At 35.3% G+C, this 24,745-nt stretch overlaps 3 protein-coding genes across 3 annotated transcripts; 1 reads left to right on the top strand and 2 right to left on the bottom strand.

Annotated features, from left to right (window-relative positions):
- Positions 1-1,095: 1,095 nt before the first annotated feature.
- Positions 1,096-3,996, bottom strand: LOC134265581 (ankyrin-3-like). Its single transcript, XM_062747804.1, has 2 exons — positions 3,969-3,996; positions 1,096-3,449 (listed from the first exon to the last, which is right to left on the bottom strand). The coding sequence occupies exons 1-2, from the start codon at positions 3,994-3,996 to the stop codon at positions 1,096-1,098; spliced, it is 2,382 nt and encodes a 793-aa protein (XP_062603788.1).
- Positions 3,997-4,047: 51 nt separating this feature from the next.
- On the top strand, positions 4,048-5,349 carry LOC134265580 (putative nuclease HARBI1). Its single transcript, XM_062747803.1, has one exon. The coding sequence runs from the start codon at positions 4,048-4,050 to the stop codon at positions 5,347-5,349; it is 1,302 nt and encodes a 433-aa protein (XP_062603787.1).
- A 769-nt stretch (positions 5,350-6,118) lies between these two features.
- On the bottom strand, positions 6,119-7,758 carry LOC134265576 (uncharacterized). The gene is made up of 2 exons (XM_062747801.1): positions 7,004-7,758; positions 6,119-6,885 (listed from the first exon to the last, which is right to left on the bottom strand). Exons 1-2 carry the CDS (start codon positions 7,464-7,466, stop codon positions 6,191-6,193), a joined length of 1,158 nt encoding a protein of 385 aa, XP_062603785.1. The 5' UTR covers positions 7,467-7,758; the 3' UTR covers positions 6,119-6,190.
- Positions 7,759-24,745: the final 16,987 nt, after the last annotated feature.

Here is a 24,745-nt window from a genome sequence, read left to right as displayed (position 1 = left end):
GACTCTCTCACTCTACTTTCCCCATACTGTGATCAAACTCTCTCACTCTACTTTTCCCATACTGTTTCTAGTCCCTCTCACTTTACTTTCCCCATACTGTTTACAGTCGAATGTCCCCATTTTATACGCAATAATGAATGTGCTTAAAATTTTATATTTACCTACGTTGCATAGGCATTTGTAATCCAGAGGCTTTACAAATTTCTCTTTACGTTACAAAAATGTTAGTACTCATACACTATTCATTCACATCATCTTTCAATATTTCACGAAAAGGCTTGATCTTCTTGCCAAGAAGAAGGTACAGTTTGGGCTTCATTGCGCTCAAAAAATTGAATGTTCTTAAAAAGTTATGATATTGGCTTTTATAAGAATTGAGTAGGTGAATATAATAAATCATTGAAAATATGGCATGAAGAGAGACCGCTCTGGAAATGTGACGTCATTAATTTGTAACATTTCTAAGTTTAATGCGGAAAAGCCTCAGAAAGACTCATTTTTGTGCCTAATTTACCTTAGAAAATAGTCTCTGCCACCGTCGCCCATTACAATTTTTTGATATATTATGTAAACTGCTTTGAAAAATCACATATCTCAACATCTTTGTGGGCGACGGTGGCAGAGTATGATTTTTGAAAGAAAATTCCACTGAAAATTGATGTCTTCTGCAACTTTTTGAGAAAATACGGGAAAATGCACGAGTTCATGACGTCACATTTACTATTTACAAACTATTTATATATTCTTACTGAATGGGATCATTGTAGTTCAGGAAGAATGAATTTTAATGTCTTATATCACTTTCATATTTTAGAAAAATATAGGGCTTAACTAGCATTGAAACTGTATCTTCTTTCTCATGAAGCAGTCATATAAAAATGTGCAACAATGTGAAATTCACAAGTAAAATTACTGACTTTTTTTTCGATGTAAATGCTGGATGTTAAAAAAATGGAGCATTGTCAGTTTATTTCTTGTGTATTACAAAGATAGTATTTCATATTTATTCACTCAATGTAACATATCACTTTAACTGTGACAGTGAAGAATGATAGAAAATCAAACTTATATTGTAATATGATCCACTATTCGTCATCACTTGAAATTGACATGTACTCTTCTTTCCTTTAGAAGCTGTAATATATGTACATCTCCTCCTTGTAGAGCACAGTGTGCAGCATGTCTTCCCGTATTATCGACATAATTTAAAATTCTGGGATAACGTGACATTATATATTGACTCATCTCGTATTTAGCATGTAAACATGCAATATGTAAAATTGTTTCATTGTTTTTTGTGGTTTCAGTTACAGAAAGACCTTTGTCTGCCAAAATCTGTAAAATGTTAACATCGCCTCCTTGAGCTGCGTAATGTGCTGCATTCCATCCATTTCCATCCACATCTTTTAGCATATTAGGATACTGCGATAGTATATATTGACACATTTCGTATTTAGCATAACCACATGCCATATGCAGTATGTTTGCAGTGTATTCTCTGGTTTCAGTTACAGGAAGGCCATTGTCTGCCAAAAGCTTTAAAATGTTAACATCGCCTGCCATTGCTGCACAATGCGCTGCACTCCATCCATTTTCTTCAACAAAATTGAGAAGATCAGGATATTGTGACAGTATATATTGACACATCTCGTATTTAGCATGAAAACATGCAATATGCAATATTGTGACATAATTATCTGATGTTTGCGATATCTTAACACCTTTGTCGATCAGAAACTGTAAAATGCGAACATCGCCTCCTTGAGCTGCACAATGTGCTGCATTCCATCCACTTGTATTCTCAGCATTTAGCAAAAAAGAATACTGTGAGAGTATATATTTACACATTTGATATTTAGCATTTTGACATGCAATATGTAGAATTGTTCCATACTGCCTTCTCCCTCCAGTTATCCGAAGATCGTTCTCTTCCAAAAGCTTGAAAATGTTAACATTGCCTCCCTTTGCTGCAAAATGTGCTGCATTCCATCCATTTTTATCCGCATCATTTAGCATATTAGGATACTGTGAGAGTATATATTGACACATTTCGTATTTAGCATGTACACATGCAATATGCAGTATGTTGATGTTGTCTGTTGCTGATATGGTCACTGGAAGACATTTGTCCTTTAAAAGCTTTAAAATTCGAACATCGCCTCCTTGAGCTGCGTAATGTGCTGCATTCCATCCATTTCCATCCACTTCTTTTAGCAGATTAGGATACAATGAGAGTATATATTCACACATCTCGTATTTAGCATCACCACATGCAATATGCAGTACTGTTGAATTGTTTCTTATGCTTTCAGTTCCAGTAAGACCTTTGTCTGTCAGAAGTTGTAAAATTCGAATATCGCCTCCTTGAGCTGCAAAATGTGCTGCATTCCTTCCAGTTTTATCGATGATGTTAAGCAAACTAGGATACTGTGAAAGTATGTATTCACACATCTCGTATTTGGCACTCAAACAGGCAATATGCAGTACTGTTAAATTGTGTTTTGTAGTTTCGCTTACAGAAAGGCCGTTGTCTACCAAAAGCTGTAAAATTCGAACATGGCCTCCTTGAGCTGCACAATGTGCTGCATTCCATCCATTTGTATCCACAACCTCTAGTATGTTAGAATATTGTGACAAAATATATTGACACAATTGGTATTTAGCGTGTAAACAGGCAATATGCAGAATTGTGTATTTGGTCTTCGTGATTGCAGTAACAGGAAAGCTTTTGTTTGCCAAAAGCTGTAAAATTCGAATATCCCCTCCTACTGCTGCACAATGTGCAGCATTCCTTTCATTTGCATCCACAACTTTCAGCATATAAGGATACTGTGAAAGTATATATTGACACATTTCGTATTTTGCATATAAACACGCAATATGCAATATTGTTTCATTGGTCTTTGTGGTTTTAGTTACAGGAAGACCTTCATCTGCCATAAGCTGCAAAATTCGGACATCGCCTCCTCGAGCTGCAAAATGTGCTTCATTCCATCCATATATATCCACAACATTTAGCAAATTAGGAAACTGTGAGAGTATGTATTGACACATTTCGTATTTAGCATGTAAACATGCAATATGCAGAATTGTTTCATTGTTTTTTGTGGTTTCAGTTACAGGAAGACCTTTCTCTGCCAAAAGCTTTAAAATTCGAACATCGCCTCCTTTTGCTGCACAATGTGGTGTATTCCATCCATTTGTAGCCAAAACCTCTATTAAATTGAGAGACTGCGAGAGTATATATTGACACACTTCGTATTGAGCATTACCACATGCAGTATGCAGTTTTCTTGCATTTTCCAATTTAGTTTCAATATCAGGGACACCCTTCACTTCAGGATATTTTGTCTTTCCACTTTGACAGGAAGAATGAGGAACTGATCCAGTATCTTTTTCAGTAGAATTGAGTCCTTGTTCGGTATTCTCATTTTTTTTATTTTCTTTAACTACAATGAGACAAAAAGAAAAGGTTAAATCAATATATTATTTAGCTTATTAATTTCAAAATATAAGCTATTGGAAATTGTTCGTGTTATGGTATGTATATGCAATAGGGCATGGTTAGAGAATGCTTGTGTTATAGTACTTAAAGGCCCTTTCACAATTGGCGCACGAGCACTTTACAACACTTTGCGATCGGAAAATTTTAGCTTCGCACGATCTCTCGCCGAGCTCTCGCATACGTTGCACGATGTTTCGCATTAGTTGCATGCGTTTTAGTGGTCGCATCAAGTCTCCTCAAAATAGTCGACCTGCACACTATTCAGACGCGACCAAATGCGATCCACATTTATCGCAATTCAACGCACGAATATTAGTACGAGCGTCTTACAACGTTTTGTGTACTCGCAAGAGTGATGCACGATTTATAAAGGTCGTAAGATGAATCGCAGCTGGAAATGCGTGCGTTGTGCGACCATGAGACTGTTGCTCAACGTGTCTCATGTAATCTTGCAACGGTTTACTATGCACGATTTCCCCGTGCTTTGCCATGAGTATATGTAAACCCTGTATAAGCATTTCTGTTTCAGACCACAATTGACCATGGATGCTGCTTCACCAATACCTCCTCGCCGTCTGCTTGGTATACTGAATCTCCGAATACAACTCCAGGTGCTCCAGCAAAGACATATGGTTGTGCAGGCGTTACTTCTTCGTCGTCTACAAAGACAAAGAAGACATAAAAGACGTTGGTGGGTTAAGCCATGGATTGAGAGGCGCATGTTATTTGGCCAGTATGAAACATTGATGAGGGAGATAGAGAGAGAAAGCCAGGGGGACTTTTTGAACTATATGAGAATGCCACCAGTTATGTTTTACGAGCTACTGCAGCGCATTACTCCAAGAATTCAGAAAAGTGAACGTTACAGACGGCCACTAGAACCTGGACTAAAGCTGGCAATTACTATCAGGTATATAGTGACAGGAAACAGCTACAAGAACCTCCAGTATTCCTTCCGTGTAGCGCACAACACCATATCAATGTTCATCCCAGAGGTGTGCCAGGCCATCATTGACGAGTATAAAGAGGAAGTGTTTGCCTTTCCAACTAACCCAGATGAGTGGCGAGAAGTGGCAAAGAAATATAGTGAAAAATGGAATTTCCACCACACATGCGGAGCCCTGGACGGAAAACATGTTGCCATAAGAAACCCACGTCCGTCTGGCACCCTCTACTACAACTACAAAGGATTTTTCAGCATCCTCCTTCTGGCCTTAGTCGACGCCGATTACAAGTTTATCTGGGCCGACGTTGGTACTCAGGGCTCCTCATCAGACGCCCAGATCTTCAACCATGGCCCACTGAGAAATGGACTGGAAAATGACACTCTTGGCCTGCCAGATCCAGAGCCCCTGCCACATGATGACAGGCCTATCCCGTACTTTTTGGTAGGAGACGACGCATTTCCCCTCAGGTCCTGGATGATGAAGCCCTACTCCAACCGCAACATGACTAACGAAGAAAGGATCTTCAATTATCGTCTGTCCAGGGCTCGTCGTGTGGTGGAGAACACCTTTGGCATCCTTGCACACCGCTGGAGATGCATGCTGGGTACGATGCAGCAGGATCCAGACCGAGCCAAGATCATCGTCATGGCTGCCATATGCCTGCACAACCTGACGAGACTCCGCTATCCTGGCTTGCAGAACAACGACCTGGATCAGGAAGATGAAGCTGGAAACAACATCCCCGGAGCATGGAGAAACGACCGAGTTCTACAAGATGTGGAAGCAGTTGGCAGAGGAAACTTGCCAAATCGGGATGGCAAGAGAATCCGAACCTACCTGAAACATTACTACAACAGCAACGTTGGGAGCTTGCCGTGGCAGCATAATATGATATAGACTGTGATATTGATCAAGTAAAGATGTAAATTTGTATATCAATAAAAAATACTTTTGATTTTCTTGAACAGTATAGATGAGATATAGTGACGTTGGCAACCGGATTATACAGTATAAGCTATTTTTTTAACCAATCAAAATGTTAATTACAACCAGAATTAAATTGTTTAAGGAATCGCTTTAATTCTTGGCCATATTATCGAGTAAAATCAGGTTTGGGTCGGTTTATGCTCTATAATTCGCTTCGAACGGATTATAAAGCGTAAACTGGCCCAAACCAGATTATACTCGATAATATGGCCAAGAATTAGAGTAATTCCTTATATAATAATTTAAAATAATTAATCAACTTTGGATGTAAAATGGTGTTGCTCTTTGAAGCGAGGGGAGGTAATAACTGATGCATAGGTCTAGCAGCCATGATGTTTGTTTATTAAAGTAAAAAGAGTAACTATTTGAAGTTAAAGGTACATTAATTGATTTGAACATATTTTATTGCTTATACTTTACAATTGGGATTGGGCAAACGTTCTAAAAACTTATTACGCCCTCTCCCTAATTACATTAATTAAATCTGGAATTTTCAATGCATTCCGAGGACTGGAAATGAGGGGATTAAATGGATAAGATCTATACCAAATCAAATTATACAAAATAATTTGCGTCCCTTTATAGAATCCAACCAATGAGAGGCGAGACTACAAACAAAATTATTTAAAAATGTGACATGTTGAATCTTTTATTAGTTACATCTTTATGCAGAAAAAAATTACAACATCATTATTAATGTTACATTCATATACAAAATCAGAATCTTCTGCTGCTGCTTAGACTACTCTTATCACTCATTCAGGGTACGGGCGGCGGCGGCCAGAACATCTGAAGGCTGTGGATAAATCTGGTTGTACATCTGGGGCTGGGGCTGAGGCTGCATCTGTGTGAGGTCTTGAGGCCATTGGGCGGGCACTGACGCTGGTCTGACCGGAACCATCTGGGGGGTCGCTGATCTGTGTGGTTGTTGCAGAGGCTGCAGTGCAAAGTGCTCCCGCTGCTCATTCTCCGCCCTGTCCTGGTACTTGCTGACGAGAGCAAACGCCTCTTTCGTGAAGTCCCGCCAGAGATGTCGAGGAAGGGGTTGGAGGGCTTGCAACATCCAGTTCACCCAAGCCTGCTTCTCGTCGCTGCTGTGACTCATTGCTGCGTCGACTTTTGCAGTCAGGTCAACCGTCTGCCTGTCAGTCCTCTCCAGCAGGTCAATGATTGCTGTATCCAAGTTCTTCTTTTTCTGCTTCTTTCTGGTGGGTGCTTGTGTAACCGAGGAGGAGGGCTCACTATCCTCGTCCTCTTCATCAGCTGGTACTTGTTCGAGCTGGGATCCCTGTGGCCGGTGCACTATGTGTCTTCTCAGGAAGCCTAAGTTTGTTTCCACCCACTTCTGCCTGGCTGTGAGGTTGCACCTTTTCTGGCCACTCTTCTTTTTCTGGACCTTGCCCAGGATGGTCCGCTGGGATCTATACCAGAGCCGGATGTCTGATACTGAAAAGAAACAAATGCCAGTTTGTTATGATTAAGAATTTAAAATATTCAAAAATAAATTAAATATATCAAAATATATCAATTAGAATGTTTAATAATATAATTTTGATTCACGCACCAGTCAAATTCATAGCTGCTGCCTTTTCTTGAATCAGGCGATCTTTTTTCTTGGTGTTTTTAAAGTCACTCCGACTTTTATCATAGAAGCAGGGGTTTTCTTCGAAAAAGTCTGCTAACTCTTGTTCCTGCTCTGGAGTTAGGTCTAAGGATTTATGCTTGTAAGGATCTTCCTCGTCCTCATCCTCACTGTACCCATCGGGTTGTAAAGGTTCAATTGGGTGGTCTGGTGGCTCTTCCCCCTCGTCGACAAGCTCAGGATGAACAGGGCTCGGCTGCTGCGGCAGGTCCTGGACCTCCTCCTCCCCCTGGGCCTTCTTTCTACGGCTTACTTTAGCCTTTTTTGTAGATTTTGTCGTCTTTTTGGGCGGCATCTCTTGCATTTGATTGATGAGGGTCAGAAACGGGTAGTATATATATATTCTTCTTCTCACCCGCACGATCAGTCGTACTATGAATCGCATGATTGCACGAGCGCTTTACGTCCAATCACATTAGTGTACGTTCAATCGTCCGATCACCTGATAACTCGCACGATACTTTAGCATTATCTTACAACACTCGCTTTCATTGTACAACAGTCGCTTATAGACGCAAGATATATCTTAAGATTTAATTCACAACGGTCGCTTTAGATCGTGCGAATTTCGTACGAATACTTTTTTTCATATGCGATTATTTCAGCAACAGTTTACGATTCTAATAAAATTTTTCGGTCGCACGAATATTTTGTCGCTTCTGCTCGTGCGCCAATTGTGAAAGGCCCTTAAGAGTACAAGGTAACAGATAGTTTGTGGTATTGAATTAAGATTACATAGTTACAAAACATTTCTATAATAGTATGCAATAAGACATGGATATGTTTTTTTTAAATAATGTAATAATTTTGATTATACGAGGGCCTTTTTAAAAAATTACGCGGACTTGTTGCACAGAAAAAATATTTGACGACATACTCAGGCAAAATGTTAAAAATAATCTAAAAGAATCTTCACTTGTATGGTTTTCAAAATTTCATATCAAAGTGTTGTAAATTGATATCAATTTTGGCTGATTTATATGGACAGATTAAGTCACGGAGCAGCAAAATCTGCGACCTAATAGGCATTATAAAAAAAGATATTAGCTGTAATTTTCTCGAAATGTTCACCAGAATTCGATCCTGTACAGCCTGAGTTACCTTATCTACTCAGCATCCATGAACTATTTTTTGTAAACTCTATAAAACAAGTAAAACATATTCTTTTTCTTTGTTTTTAAACCAACAAATGCAGGTATTTATGAGATATAGTGTGACATTGGTCATTCGCAATCATGGTCTTAATAGTCCGGATAAAGTTTTCGTCCATAATCTTCTTCCAGTCCTCCCGTACAGCCTTTTTACAGAGGTCTAACGTCAAAAATTCCAATTTGCTAACTGTAGACAAATGTCAAGAATACCCTAGTTTACTACAAAAGTCATGTTATATTATGCATATTTTTGTGATATTTTGAAATATATTTCTATGTGTATTTATTCGTTTTTATTTATTTCTTCACATCGCTTTGAGTAATAAAATCTTAAATTTGATCAACCAAAGGTTCTATTGCGCATCTGGATTGAGTTACCTGAGTAAATTTTTATTCTATGATATCAAAGTTGTAACTGAAATAGTAATGAGTTTTTCAATTTGAAATGTTTGCAGTACACATTTTTTCATAGAGTTCATTTTTTCTTTAAGTTTACTGTAGGTAAATTATCTCAGATGTTATTTTTACAATTTCTGTATTTTTGACTTATTGTATACTTTGTTTATTTTAGATCAGTGCCTTTATTTCGTGAATAAATAATGATAACATTACATCTGCCTTACTGCTCGGTTTCATCATGGTGCTGCGAGACACAACACCAAGGCATTGATTATGGAACTTATATTCCACTGATGCGTGTGTATTTTGAATTCTACTCTTCGACAGAGTGTTCGAGTTACCTGGGCTTTGTTTAGTGAAATGTATTCATCGGAACGGAAAATGTTAAACGTGAACTTAGAATCTAAAATCTGAAAATGAATTAAATAGATCTTCAAAACCGTATCCATGGATTAGAACAAGATCTTTTAGAAGAAAAACATTTTCTTAACCAAAAGTTATTGAAAACAAACACTTATTTCTAACAGTCGCAAGATTAATACATTTTCTGGTCGCCGTAAAACTGAAAATGATTTGTCAATTGATGACTGGATTGATGATCTAGAAGTAGCGTTTGCATTTCGTGAAAGAACCGATTAACAGAAATTCGGTCTTGTGTTTACGCATTTGGAAGACCAGGCCAGAGACCACTGTAGGAAAGCGGTTGACCGTAGTATATACTACGGTCATCAAAACATGTTGGCCGAGGTCTCCGGTTAGAATTTTTTAGTCAAGATTTTAAACATTTGCCAGGTTATCTGTGTTAATTCTTGCCAAATTTAAATGTACGCTAATGAGAACTTGCTATTGGTTACTATAATTTACTTGAATTAAAAGAAATAAAACTGTAGTACGACCTCAAAGTTTTTGACAATGATGACCATAATAATCACACAGATGACGACCGTAATATAATAATACAGATGACCGTATTATGTATATATATATATGTATATATAGTATATGTACAAAATCAATTGAGACGAAAATATCTTATTCAATATCAGTACTAGATGTTCAATACAGATTACACTATACAAGATCTATAAACTAATTAGTATGGAGGTCATGAAAAAGAACTGAAAGGTTTTAAATATAATTGATTTAATACTTATTGATAAGAGAAACCACGGTTGATTAAGAATGTTAAGCAACGTATTTATGAAAAATCTTGAAAAAAAAGATACACTTGTCATCGACCTTATTGTTTTATTTTCTGTATTATTATATACATTATTCATGTAAAAATAATTATGATTAATTGCGATATGAAGTTTATTTTGCATTCTTCAGAAATTATATTAATGTTGCGACCATCACTACATTGTAAGTCCTAGTCCTCCTCTGAATAAAAGACCTCGCTCTTCAAAAGTTTTGCAACTGTTACCTAAAATGACAGTGACATATCACATATCTCATGTAATAAACCGTCCTTTGTTTATAGAACTGGCCGATATCAAGCAATAAGTGATGTGCAATGTTTGCATGTTCTGATGTTTTTGATTAATGCACAAAAGTCGTACATACGACCAATTTCTTCCATTTTCCTGATAACATCAGAAAGAACACTATAAATTTCAGTGCTTTCTGTGTTAGTCTCAGTATTCTGTCCAAACTCACATTGCTGCTGACATTTACGTTTCATGAACTTCAATTTTTTAACTCTCAACATTTATATACACTGTATATCTTTAAGTTCAGATAAGTATATAAGAAAGTAAATAGATTTATATATAGTTTTTCCAGTCTCTGCATTAAGTTCTAATTTACGTATGCTAAATTTTTTGGCTTCCAAATGGTGAAATATGCTATGTACACTGAACCAGACTTCTAAGTGTTCACCTTACATTTTTGAAGTTTTAAAGAACAAATGAAAACAGTAAATGATTTCTTTAATTCTTGGTTGATGATGCTTATTTAATTTTAATGTTGCATAACATGTAAGTATCTCGTCAGAAATCGTCAGAATTTTTAGCAAAGTGTCATGGAAATGATGGACCCTCCAAATGAAAATTCACACAAAAAATCTCTATGGAGTAAGACCACCACTCACTAATTACTTCAAGACAATATTTACTGTTGGATACCATGTATCCCTAAATAGGAGATTGACCCGTGTGCTGTCACACCTACTGTATAGTTCTTTCCCAACCGTCCAAATTGTGTGAAAAGGTAGGGCTTTGACTTTTCTCATAAAATCCCAAATGTGTTTAATGGGACTCAGATCCGAGAAAGACAGTGCATTTTCACACAGATGCCTTGTAGACAAATCCTAGGGTGTGAAGCACGTAAGTGCACTGATTCAGACTACTTGGACTGATATAAGACTGTCACGAGCCCCGGTTTTTTTTTTTTTTTTTTTTTTTACATTTTCGTACGATTGAAATTGTTTGTTTTCATGTTTCGAAGATTGTTTCTGGACAATTTACCACCCTTTTACCCTTTTTGCCTTGTGTTACGCGAAATTTTGTCCTCAGACGAAGATCAAAGTCACTTCCGGTTTGTTTGAATTTTGTCAAAAACTTTCAAATTGTGTTATTTTGGTGATCGATGAAAAATGACTCACAACATATAGAAAAATGTGCTTAAACGGGTTTTGATACTGTTTGTAAATCTATAAAAATAATACCAAGTACAACTAGAGAGTCTACTATTGCTAGCAATAGCGTATGTCGTCCCGAACTGTTCCCTCTTTCCATAGCAACTATGTTAATTTCGGACAAGACTTTTATTTTATTATCACTAAAACAATACCCATTATCTAAGCTTGGACAACCATCATTTTGTACCAGTCCTTTCAGTACTTTGATTTAAAATCAATGCGCTCGCTCCGTGATCAGGTGGTCGTGAGTTCGAATATCGGCCGCGACTGATCTAGTGGGTAGCAACTGTTCCTTCGCCATGCGCTCGGCACTTTGAAGTGAAAGTTGCGGGTCCTTCGGATGAGACCTTAAAAACCGAGGCCCCGTGTCAGCGGCAGGCGTTGGCACGATAAAGATCCCTCACTGCTCAATGGCCCTGAGTGCCGAGTAAAGGTCAAAATTTGAAGCCCTTCACCGGCATACGGTGATGTCTCCATATGAGTGAAAAATTCTCGAGAGAGACGTAAAACAAGATACAATCAATCAGTCAATCAAAGTTAAAGAATTTTCACCTTCCTCTAGTTAAAATGGCAATAATCGATTATTTGAAAATTTTGAATGCGAATCGCAAAACACAGTTACTAATCACTGAAATAAAAAAGTTTCATGACGAATGTTCAAGGGACCAGAAAAAACAATTGCGGACAAAATTCGTCGCTTTGTGCAGGTTTCCATGGCATCGGTAGTAATTTTGAAACTGAATGACCACATGGCACAAGTTTCATGGAAAATTTCAGGAAGATTGTCCCAGCCATCTTCGAGAAACAGCCTGGATAACAAAAACATGCGTACAATCGCAATATGTCGTCCCCGACTTCGTCCGGGACAACATAATTTGGAAAAAATAAAAGTGAGTAAAACGTGGTAAAAAGATCGTTTCAACGACTATTCCTTGGTTCTCAATGGTCATTTTACTAATGTTTTTTGGGTTTTATTGAGACCAGTTTTTGAAATTTGATGATGATCACAAAAAGATGCAAATTAAACAAAACACGTGCCGCAAAAGTACACACTTATTGTTTATAAGCTTCGTCACGGAACATTGGTTTTCATCGGTGATACTTTATTTTCTTTCTACAGTTGTTGAGAAGACTCATTTTTTGTAATAATTTGAAAATATCATACTATTCTATCCAGCAGTTTTAAAATATATACATTTATTAAAGTGAATACTTAGACGTTTTGTTAAGTGTATGGCACGTCAAACTCACAAAAATGAGCCAAACGCAGTTTCACAATCGATATTTATAGACTGTAAACTATAGTTTTCATCTATAAAACTATTATGATAATTTTAATGGTTGTTAACTATAGTTTACGAATGGTAATCTAAGTTTATCTGTCTTTAATAGAGCGTTTACATTAGATTTTGTTGATAAACATATATTCACGTTTGTAAACTATAATCTACAATCGTAAACTATAGGTAAGAGTTGTTAATCATAGTTTCTCAAATCGTGAAACTATATTTATCATATCGTTAACTGTAGTTAAGAATTGTAAACCATACTTTATAAATGATGAAACTGTATTGATCAGATAATCTATGTTTTGGAATCGCAAATGATTGCTATCAGTGTTAAGAAGAGTTAACGGTTGTGAAACATAGAAAATCACATTAATTATGGATTACAGATGTAAAATATAGATTAACGCTGTTTACTATAGTTTACAGTCCGTAAACTATAGTTTACAAGCGATAAACCTAGTTTATTGACTGTGAAAGTATGTTTAGCTTATTTTTTGTAAATTTGGCGTGCAATAGCTATGGTTCAAAATTACTGTGGTTTCATCAATATTCGTTGAGCACCAATTTTCGTGGATTTCGTTGTTGAGCAGATCCACGAATTCAAATGTTCATTGAAGTACGAAATATGACATTCATTTGTATAGGAAATGCTTTTGTCCACGAAATTACGTATCCTCGAAACTGTCTGTTTTACAAATTCCACGAAAATTGATGCCAACCAAAATTGATGAAACCACAATACATTAAAATCTTTGTCTTTTTTAAAACAAAAAAAACATGATATGTCTGCCTCTAGACCAGAAAAGAAAACACTTATCCTACTTCATTGGGGAAAATCTATATTACGGTCATTTTTTTATATTGTGTTACGGTTATCATTGTCAAAACTTTGAGGTCGTACTCCAGCTTTATTTCTTTTAATTCAAGTAAGTTTTAATGACCAAAAGCAAGTTCTCATTAACGTACATTTAAATTTAGCAAGAATTAACACAGATAATCTGGCAAATGTTTAAAATCTTGACTGAAAAATTCCAACCGGTGACCTCGGCTGACATGTTTTGATGACCTTAGTATACTACGGGCCGCTTTCCTACAGTGTATTCAGCAATGGTTAATGTACGAGTAGCGCTCCATTTCTTAAAAGAAATGGTGCCGACAGCTTCGATAGCTCAGTGAAATGAGTACCCGACTACTACGCGGAGGGTACCGGTTTCCAGTCTTACCATGTGCATTAACATTTTCTTAATGTGAGAATCATCTCTTAAATTTTCTAAAACTCTTCTCAAATTTTTTTAAGTTCTTTCCTCGGTAGAGGCACGGAAAGGTGAATAAGAAGATGAGAAATTCCGTTATCTATGAAATTTGCAACTCTCCATTCCTTAATTAAAAGTAATGGACCGCTCAAACAAAAGAATGATGTCACAGGTGGATTTTGCTTGAAGAAGAAACAGCTTAACACCATTCAAATACGCAGTCAAAGCTTCCGGACAGTAAACCGGCCGAAAAGATCAGCGATCGGCCAAATTTAAATGTCCTAACACCGGAATCGTCTACAGCGGATCCAAGCGCAACAAAAGCAGAACGACGCACTAACCAGCCTGATGAAAGATCGCAAAGTCAGTGAAAATTCTACGGAACGCCGTTATAGCAACCGTTCTCAGTGTTACAAGTGTGGAAAGCTGTGCCATATACAGAGATTTTGTCGAGTAAAAGTAAATAACCAGAATAATGCTGAAAACTTTAATATCTATTGACAAGAGTCCGACAATAGATGACGGTCAACAGGACTCATCGTTTATGCAACGCTTTATAGGGAAGTGTCCTGTGATGGATATTAGTGTGTTAAATGTGAAAGTCCCGTGCTTAGTCGACACAGGTTCCATGGTTTCAACATTGACAGAAAGCTTTTACAAACAATTTATTTAACCTTTAGGAACAACCATCATACGAAACAACCTAATTCGACTCAAAGCTGCAAATGGACTAACCATCCCATATATAGGATACATAGAACTTGATATCCAATACCTAGGAAAAACTATTCCTCAACGTGGTTTTCTTATAGTCAAAGACTCCGTAGATAGTGAAACGAGGAAGCGCAAAGAAGCTCTACCAGGTCTCATCGGTATGAATATTCTCAGTGTTTGCAAGGATATCTTATCTTCTTGTAACATTCCAACAAGTGCACATTTACAGGAAGTTTTTACTGAAAGCACCGTGTTCGATCATAGGATTGTTAGTGGATTTGCAAGAGTGAGCGGGTCAATTCCTATTCGTATACCAGCAAATACTGCCATTGTTATAGAGTGCACTGGACCGCATATTGACAGTGTTGTTATTGTTAATCCTTTGATTAATGGATCACATCTACACGGAAATTTCCGAACTGTAGATACGTGTGTGACCATCAACAATGGGGAATTATGGGTTCGTGTAGCCAATATCGGAGATGAGGACATTTCAGTTAAACCACGTACAAGGATAGGAACTGTATCTAGAAGTGAAGTTGATACCAACAGATCAAATATTGGATTTAATCGAGTCGGCAGTGTTGAAGAAAAATTTTTCAGAATTGTGACGTCTCAGAGGTTACGACCCTTGATGATAAATTCACGTTACCTGAGGACATTTACCATCTTGACTGTAGCAAAGAAGAAAAAGTGTTAATAACTTCACTTTTCCAGAAATTTAGTGAAATTTTCTCCAAGAATGATGATGAGATCGGAAGTACAGATACTTTTCAACATCGCATTCGTCTCACTGATGATAAACCGGTTTCTCAACAGCACCGCCGTAATCCACCATCTCAGTTTGAGGAAGTGAAACAGGACATACTACAAATGACACAACTGCATGTAATAGTAAGTTTGTTTGTATGTAGTATACAGCTATGTAGCTGTTTGAAATAGCAAATAATTTAATTTTGTGGTATTTTGAAGACCTAATATTATGTGTGACGTCATTAGGTCCCGCCTCCTAACTTTAACCATAGTATAATTGGATAATAGTGTAATTAGGGACGCAGCTAGTTATGGTAAAAGTAAGGAGGCGGGACCTAATGACGTCACACATAATATTAGGTCTTCAAAATACCACAAAATTAAATTATTTGCTATTTCAAACAGCTACATAGCTGTATACTACATACAAACAAACTTACTATTACATGCAGTTGTGTCATTTGTTAAATCCCACAAAACAGTATTTAAAATTTGCATCGATCGCAATGCACCTGTCAATGTGACGACATCTCGCAACAATGACGCAGTTTGTACACGGTGAGAGGCTGATCCACATTTTGTACAATGAAAAATGTCTTTTGTTCTCAAATAAAATATTTTTTGTAATTAAATAAAAGGCTGTTTACTTTGATGCGATGTCTATTTTAGTATTTTATTTACAAACTGTCCGTACATTCTCCAGACAAGTGATACTGTCGTGTGTTTCTGTGCAGATTCACTGAAATATAATGGAAGGGCCCTAATTGATTTATTGCAAGGGTATACCCTCGGTGTATCTTGTCAAGTTTTTACACAAAAAGCATCAAGATATTTGAAAAAAGCTGCGAACCTCACGAAATCTTGCAAATAAATTAATTATAGCTAAATTTAATGTAGTTTACCAGCAAAATATTTAACCTGCCGTCGAACAAATTAAATTTTAGAAGATAAAAAGGAAATCTATATAGGTTTGCAGCACTTTTCACAAACTACTTACAGTGCTGAAAAGGATTATAAATTAAACTTAGATTTGTAACTTGGTTATGTCCTTGCAATATTGGAAGTGTAAATTTTTCAAACCATCTGTGCAATATCTTGGACATAATGTAAGTCAAGACGGCATCAATACCGATAATGAGATAAAATGCACAGTTGACTGGAAAAAACCTGAAAATGCGAAAAAATGAAACTGTTCTAGGATTTGCGGGCTACTATCGCCGTTTTATTAGATATTTCTCACAGATTGCAGAGTCGTTGCTTGAAATTGCCAAACTTAATATAAATCATTCAAAGACAAAATTTGGTGATAATTGAACTAAAAGTTGTCAGGATTCCTATGAACAGCTGAAAATACATTTATCTAGTGCTCCTTTACTTGGATACGCTGACTTCACATTACCATTTATTGTCGAAACTGATGCAAGTGTGTATGGAGTAGGAGCCGTTATTTCTCAAGTGCAGAATGGACGTACTGTCGTTATTGCATATGTCAGCAGAACTCTTCGGCCTAATGAACGTTCCGCAAAGACCATGAGTAGCCTGAAGCTTGAACTTTTAGCACTAAAATGGAGTTTGACGGAGAAATTCAGAGACTATCTTCCAGGAAACACGTTTGTGATGTTGACAGACAACAACCTGTTGAAATACCTTTCGTCAGCTAAACTTGGTGCTTATGAGCAGAAATGGGCTTCCCAACTAGCAGATTTTGATTTCGAGATAAAATACCGACCGGGAAAACAAAATAGCAACAAATACGCATTGTCAAGACTTCACATGAAAAGTGTTGATGTTCTCAGTGAATGCATTTATGGATCTATTGTTCCTTTAAACTTGGATATAAAAACTGCGCATTCGTCAGTGTTATTCATTGAATCAGCTACTGTCACTCATGTAGTGACATTTCCTGGATATTAAAAGGATGAGACTAGTGATTTACAAAGAAAAGACGTAGTGATTTCAAAGTGTATGAATTTCCTGGATCCAAACACTGTTCCTAAACCATGTTTTTCGAGGAAACAGAACAAGAAAGTGTAAGTTTTGTTACGGCAATTAAAATTCTTGAGTATTTTTGATGGTGTTATTCTCCGTCAGGAAGATTAAAGATCCAAAATTAGTAGATCTCACGCAGATTATGCTTCCGGACTGTATGAAAGACTTAGTGTTAGAGTGTCCTCATGATCAGAATGGTCATCAAGGTATAGAAAGAACATTCAATATGATTTTACAGCGTTGTTATTGACCAAAAATGTTTCTGGACATTAATAAATACTGTACAAATGTGACCGTTGTGCAATTTCTAAGATTCAACCGCTCAAAGTGTATACCAGTATGAGACACCTCACAGCATTAGAAACACTAGAGTGTTTAGCGATAAGTTTTCTGTTTTGGAAAAGTGCAAGGATTTGAAAATGTGTTAGTGATCACATATGTTTTCTCAAAGTGGACTATAGCCGTTCCAACACGCGATCAGACAGCCCAAACGGTAGCCAAAGTGTTAGTAAATGAGTTTTTCTTTAGATTTGGTGGTTGTAAACGTATACATTCAGACCAGGGAAAATGTTTTGAGGCGGAAATTATTCAGCAACTGGGTACCCATTATCGTATTAAAAAGACAAGAACGACTGCGAATCACCCTCAAGGAATCTGACAATGCGAACTCTTCAACAGAACGCTATGCGACTTACTTCGATCTCTACCCCTAGCGAGGAAGCGGAAGTGGAAGGAATACACCAAGAAACTTGTTTTTTCGTACAATCTGACACTGCATTAATCACCTGGATATTCACCTTATTACCTGATGTACGGACGCGACCCATACCTAACGAAAGATTTCTTATTAGGACGAAACACTTATACTCCAGCCGACAATAACAGTCTGTACCGATAGATTAAACTTCATTCGGATAAGTTACAATTCGCGTACAACAAAGCAAAGGCAAAAATTCAAGTAACGAGGATGACCGGAAACAGAGACATGATGCACCAAAAGTTAATGATGAGTTGCAGATCGGTGACCATGCGTACGTAAGAAACGGGGCGATCAAAGGACGCAATTAAATACAAAACAAGTGGAGACCAGAAGTGTTCACCATTGTTGAAAAACCGTATCAATCCGTTTACAGTGTGCGTTTGGAAACGACGATTCTAAGATCAGAAACGTGAACAGACAGGAGTTGCAACCAATTTTTCTGTGATTGTGGTTGTGAATATTTGCGATAAAAAAGTTATCTCTTTTTCTGTGAAATGGGGGAATTCATTTATTGATATCTACATATATGTATTTATTATTATATGATTTGATATTATTACAATATTAGGATAGATGAACAATTTTCCAGGGGAGTATGTGATATTATGAAATCTATTTCAATAATATGTATTTATTCGTTTTTATTTATTTTTTCATATCGTTTTGAGAAATAAAATCTTAGAATTTGATTAACAAAAAGTTCTATTGCGCATCTGGATCGAGTTTCCTGAGTAAAGTTTTACTCAGTGATTTCATTTGTTTTTTCATTTGATTGGATAATATATACATATTTATAATACATTATATGTATAAATTTACTGTGCTTTACCAGTAATACGTTTTCAAGAAAGAAGTTAAATTTATAATCAAGTTTTCATCATAAGCATGTTATAGTATGTAACTTATATATTTGATTATGTGTTTTCTTACCATTTACAGATTCGATTCACGTAATTATTTTGATTACGCCCTTTTTGCTTTATTGTATTTTTGCATTCAAAGTTGTAACTGAAATAGCAATGCGTCTGTATTATTTCAATTTCAATTGTTTACAGTATACAATTTATCATATAGTTCTTTTTTTTAAACGTTTACTGTAGGTAATTTATCTCATATGTTATTTTCACAATTTCTGTAATTTTGACTTATTGTATACTTTGTTTATTTTGAATCAATGCCTTTATTCCGTTAAATAAATGATGAAAACATAACATCTGCTTATTGTTACATTTTTGATCTTTGCGGCAATTATTAAACATAATTTAACAGAAGTGTTATGCTCCGTCAATTCAGGAGACGTCATCTTCGCGGTCGTTTTCACGGGAATTGCATTGGAGAAAGATCTATTTATTCTGTAAGTACTTCAAAAATCTCGTCAGAAATTTAAATACATAAAAATATAAAGATTCATTTGAGAAAATTGTCGAAAAATATCGCGGATTATGAAAACTAATGAGTTAAATTTTGAATTTCGCATGTTTTTGTTTCAAATGTTTTGTCGTCCTCCGTACCTCCGTATCAATGATATAAAAACAGCGATAGTTTTAGGAAAAAAATTAAAATCCATAAAAATTGCCTTAAATAAATTGGAATCTTAAAGATAAATCATGTTTCTGTGAAATTTCATAACTATATGGCGTCTGTCAGTATAAATAATAGCAGAGTTTGCGTGATTTTTGAACGGCCCTCGTAGATCCGATCATGCTTTTTCTATTCATCTTGATATGCAGGACAAAATTTTATATGAATAAAATTAGAATCGAATTGCATCTCCTACCATATTTTACTACCAAGAGAGTAAGACAAGATATTGTGAAGGAAAGATGCATTTATATTCATGTGACTAAATTCTAATACATTTGCTAATCTACCAATTTAAAGGTATATACAAAAAATCCGTGTCTTGTTAATCTGACGCTTGCAGAGTTATGAGTTTTTGAAACTCTAGGTTATTTCCTATTTTGATTCTTTTAAAACAATAGTTTTCCACATTTAAAGAACTTTGTAATCTGTATTGTACATGCTACATCCTTATTATCACATAAATCTTTTAAACGACTTAATAATATTTAATACATAATTATGTTCCCCAAACGAAGTTTGGGAACATATTGTTTTTACTTTTTCTGAATTTTTTCTTTGTTCTCCGGTACTTTTTTGTCCGCGAGTGTTCTCGTAAACTACTCATCCGATCTAGGTGAAACCTTTTTAGGGTCACTAGGTATGTTATGTAGATGTGCGGAACGAAGGTCATTTTGCGCGCACGTGCGTGCAGGTGCGCGCACGTGTAACACGTGAAATGATCAACATAATAGATTTAGCCGTAACTTTTTAGATATTGGATGAAATGCTTTGAAACTCATAATATAAGGATATAATAGTAGTATAGACATGATGACATGGTCAAAATAGCAAGATCTCACGCGCATGCAGGTGCCCTTCGCTGAATTGGCTGAAACTTAAAGTCTAAATATCTATTTTGTTTTCTGACAAAATCCTTTGAAATTTTGAACATAGTCTTACATTATGAAGATCTACAGCATGATATATAAGAATAATCATGAACGCACGCACATGCACGTGTGCTGCAATCTGATTGGCTAAAACTTTAAATGCCTACAACTTTCTTGGTTCTCAATAATACAGGGTGAAATTTCAAATATGAATAGATATAATGATTGCCTACATTATACTACTATCAAAAGTAAATACATGGACGTGCATGCACATGCGACCGCACACAATGTATTAAAAGACAGTATACTTGAGTGTTTGATGTTCATGCAGAATTAAGAACTTCTAAATGTCAAGACATGTAACATACTGAAGCATGCAGATCTTTTTACCCTTGACCTTGAAACTTAGGTCAAGGTCACTGGTAACCTGAATAAAATGTTGATATTAATTATTTACCAAAATCACCTTGACCTATGAACTTGAAATCGACCTTAACCTTTGTCCTTGACCCAAGGGTAAAAAGAAACATGAAGTACATGTACATGTATCTAGAAACACCTTTCAGAGTTTATTTCGGTTGACAGGTTAGAAGTTAAAGAGGTGGTGGTTTTTAATGACCTTGACCTTTCATCCAAATTTCACAATCAATCTTAAGTTCTTGGAATAAGATAAAAGATTCAACTCCAACGTTAAATAGGTTAAGAATAAAAATACCCCCCACCCACCCCCACCCCCCATCCCCCCACACACACACACACAAACAAATCAAATTAATGGCAACGTAGAGAATCACTGTTAAACTCAAATAACACCTCGGACCCACATAAAATTTCAGGAAAACTGCAGAAAAGAGCTCGAGGAAAGTGCATTAAAATATTTCATTTGAGTTTCCAAAGTATATAGAAATTATTAATTTATACAGAAAAAATTACAAATCCTGTCGTGTTTAAAATTAAAGTGCAGATGACCAAAGTTGGCATATAAGCCTTTTATAGCCTATTTATTCAGATGTCGTTAATAGCATTCGATTCTACTGATTTGAAATAATATTTTAATACCAAGCATCCTTTGTTTAATTTACCTTTGAAATTTATTTGAATTTTTTTTTAGAATTACGCAATCCCCAGAAATAGCGATTTTAGGTATATTAAAAAATCAATATACATGTACGCTCCTTCGTAAAATAATCAGATATTTGCATTCATGAAAAAAATATTAATAAGAAGGTGTTAAACAATATAGGTCACATTAGCTGACACGAATGTCTTTTTAAACATCTCTTGTAAAACCCAGAGAGTAGCCCCCTATGCATTGGAAAAAATGAATAGTTCCGGTCAAAAAACCTTTATATATTTATTTAAAAAGTATATAAAATTTACCAGGCACAGGTATCAGAGTTGTCAAAATGGCCTGAGAGGAAATATTAAAAAAATTCTGAACAGAAAGGAAAATCCCTTTTCCATGTATGCAACTACTATTGACTAAGTTCATTTTGATTGGTTAGGTATTGGTGTGATACCCTTAGTCGACTTTAACCCTGCCTTGTCGTCGGAATAAAACCAACTTTGAGCCCGAGGTTTAAATAAGTAGAGAAATAAAATGTGAATCGATATATTAAAAATATGACATATGCTTGAGAAATGGTAAATTTATGTATGTATTTTTTTTCTTTGATTCGCGGGATAGAAAGATATGTTAATCGCTTAATCAACATGCCATAATCATCTTGCATATGCATGTACATGTACGTGTGCGCGCATGCAAAACGTTAAACAATATATCGTTGATAGTTGATATCATTGTAACTTTTATATTCTTAAATGAAATCTTGGGATACTTAGCATATTTATAAAAGGTCTTAGAAGAATAAGGCACGATAAGGGACATGGGGAGCGTTTGGGGAACATCTGTAACGGTCCCCGTTACAATTAGCACTAGTTCTATAATACGATAAATCCAATTCAAAATTTCTATAAGAAATTATATAACATTAAATTCATAAAAATAAATCTAAAGCTACATTCATCCAATTTTGCCTTTCTAAAAGGCTGTGAATGCAATAAATCTCTTGAGATTGATGATAAAACTTGTGCAGCAAGGCATTTGAAAACTATTCTATGAAAAAGTGTCTTTAAAGGTTGTCATATTAGACAGGGAGTACGGAAGCCGAATAGTTCAAACCAAAAATAAATAAAGAATAAAGAAATTATGAAAATAAAGAAAAACAAAATTATTAAATAAAGAAAAGCGAAATTCATAGATAAAGAAAAACGAAATTAATATATAAAGAAAAACGAAATTAATATATAGAGAAAACGAAATTATTTAATAAAGAAAAAAGAAATAATTAAATAAGGAGAAACGAAATTATTAACTAAAGAAAAACGAAATAATTAAATAAAGAAAAACGAAATTATTTAATAAATAATAGCTTCGTATTTCTTTATATAATAATCACGTTTTTCTTATATTTTAATTTCGTTTCTCTTTATTTAATAATTTCATTTCTATTTACAGTAAAACTCGGTTATAGCGAAGTCGTGGGGACATGCGAATTTAATTCGCTATATCCGTAATTCGTTTTATTCGTGTATGCGAATTTAATTCGCTATATCCGTAATTCGTTATATCCGTGTAAAGAATTCGTATAACCATACATAACCAATTCGCAATATGCATGTTTTCCTTCAAGTGTTACCACCAAATATGTTACAGAAGCAAAAATTACAAAAAATACCTTAGAAAACTAAGGTTTGTTATGAATTGAATTTTATATACAAAAGCTAAAAGAAAATAAAATCAGTTCAATCTATTAAATTTTAAAATCTTTCGTTATAAAAGATGTAAATTTCATTATATTGAATCTTAAGGGACTTAAGGGACTCAAAATCAGTTCGCTATATCCGTAAATTCGTTAAATCAGAGTTCTTTATAACCGTAAAATTTTACAATGATTTGTTAAGAATTTTGCTGGGGACCTAGAATAACTTCGCTATATCCGTGAATTCGTTATATCCGTGTTCGTACTAAACGAGTTTTACTGTATTTAATAATTTCGATTTATACTTGTAATCAATTCGTTTTTCTTTATATATCAATTTCGTGTTTCAAGTAGAAAACTGAAACTAAAATACAAAATTTATAGATGTGTTTGTTAAGGGCCTGAACCCATGAATCATTCCATTAAGGACAAATGATACAAACAAACTTTTATCAAAGAATTTGAAAATAACTACCTAGGTCATGTTTAAATTGGTAAAATGAATAACTTTCACCGCGTAGTTTTTAATTTTTTATTCAAACCAAAAAATGGAATTTGAAGTGAAACATAAATATTTGTATAGATTTATAAGGATGGTTTCAGAAGGACAGACTTTCGAGCATCACAGAAGGTTTACAATCTCTTTATAATCTAGAAATTTATTATTTGCTTCATTTGCAATGCAACTAGGCCAAAAAATATATACCAATCCAGACATCTATTTTTTGTTTGTATCATCTGTCCTTAAGCGCGCATGTTATAAAGCATCACTTCGTAACTATTTACGCCTTACATCGACATTACAAATGTGTGGTGGAAATGAATTAAAGAAGATATAAATATCAAATTAACAAACGTAGAAAAAAATTGTGCACACAGCCTAAAATTCCCATTTCCGTAAACAATTCATAGTATAAGCTGTCCAATTTTGTTTACGGGAATTTGTTGCTGTGTCATATCCCCACATCATTGTTGAGGTCCTTAAGCCTGGACTTAGCGAAGATAACTGTTTCTGTTTGCAAAAATTGATGACTACCCAATAAAGCTCATGAATCGCGAGGTCAATACCTTGAGTATCGTATTACTGAATTTCCCCGAACTTAACCAAGCGTCCCTTTATGTGTACCCATTAATCTAAGGTTTTTAAAACTATAAAGAGAAAAATAATTTTATTACTTTGTGGAATTTGTTTTGTGCAAGTGTGCACATTGTTTATTTATTTAATAATTTCGTTTTTATTTATCCTTGTTTAACAATTTTCCGTAAGGAAGAGTTGAAAAAAGATTCTGGTTTTAAATCCATTTTCATTATAGTAATAAATATTACATTTGTGCTCCAAATAAAATTAAAAATAGATATGAAAGTTTGTTAGCAAATAAGAAACGTTCGCAGCTCATAATTAAGTCTAAAATTTTAAGTGTTTTTTCTCTGGGGGGAGGGGGTGTTCTGTACATTAATGTCCTAGTTAACTATAATACCCGGTATGTGCCGTTTTAT

Source organism: Saccostrea cucullata, unplaced genomic scaffold (assembly GCF_032062105.1).
Source record: "Saccostrea cucullata isolate Sc308-1 unplaced genomic scaffold, CSIRO_AGI_Scuc_v1 ctg508, whole genome shotgun sequence".
NCBI lineage: Eukaryota > Metazoa > Mollusca > Bivalvia > Ostreida > Ostreidae > Saccostrea > Saccostrea cuccullata.
This window is presented reverse-complemented; position numbering and strand designations above follow the sequence as displayed.

What these genes read in the sequence shown, in the direction of transcription:
- LOC134265581 (XM_062747804.1), bottom strand. Translation starts at nt 3,996, where the DNA reads ATGGCAAAGCACGGGGAAATCGTGCATA. An exon ending in GCACGGGGAAATCGTGCATA is followed by an intron (nt 3,450 to 3,968) that starts GTAAACCGTTGC and finishes GTCTCATTGTAG; the next exon opens with TTAAAGAAAATAAAAAAAAT.
- LOC134265580 (XM_062747803.1), top strand. Translation starts at nt 4,048, where the DNA reads ATGGATGCTGCTTCACCAATACCTCCTCGCCGTCTGCTTGGTATACTG.
- LOC134265576 (XM_062747801.1), bottom strand. Translation starts at nt 7,466, where the DNA reads ATGCGATTCATAGTACGACTGATCGTGCGGGTGAGAAGAAGAATATAT. An exon ending in AGCAGCTATGAATTTGACTG is followed by an intron (nt 6,886 to 7,003) that starts GTGCGTGAATCA and finishes GTTTCTTTTCAG; the next exon opens with TATCAGACATCCGGCTCTGG.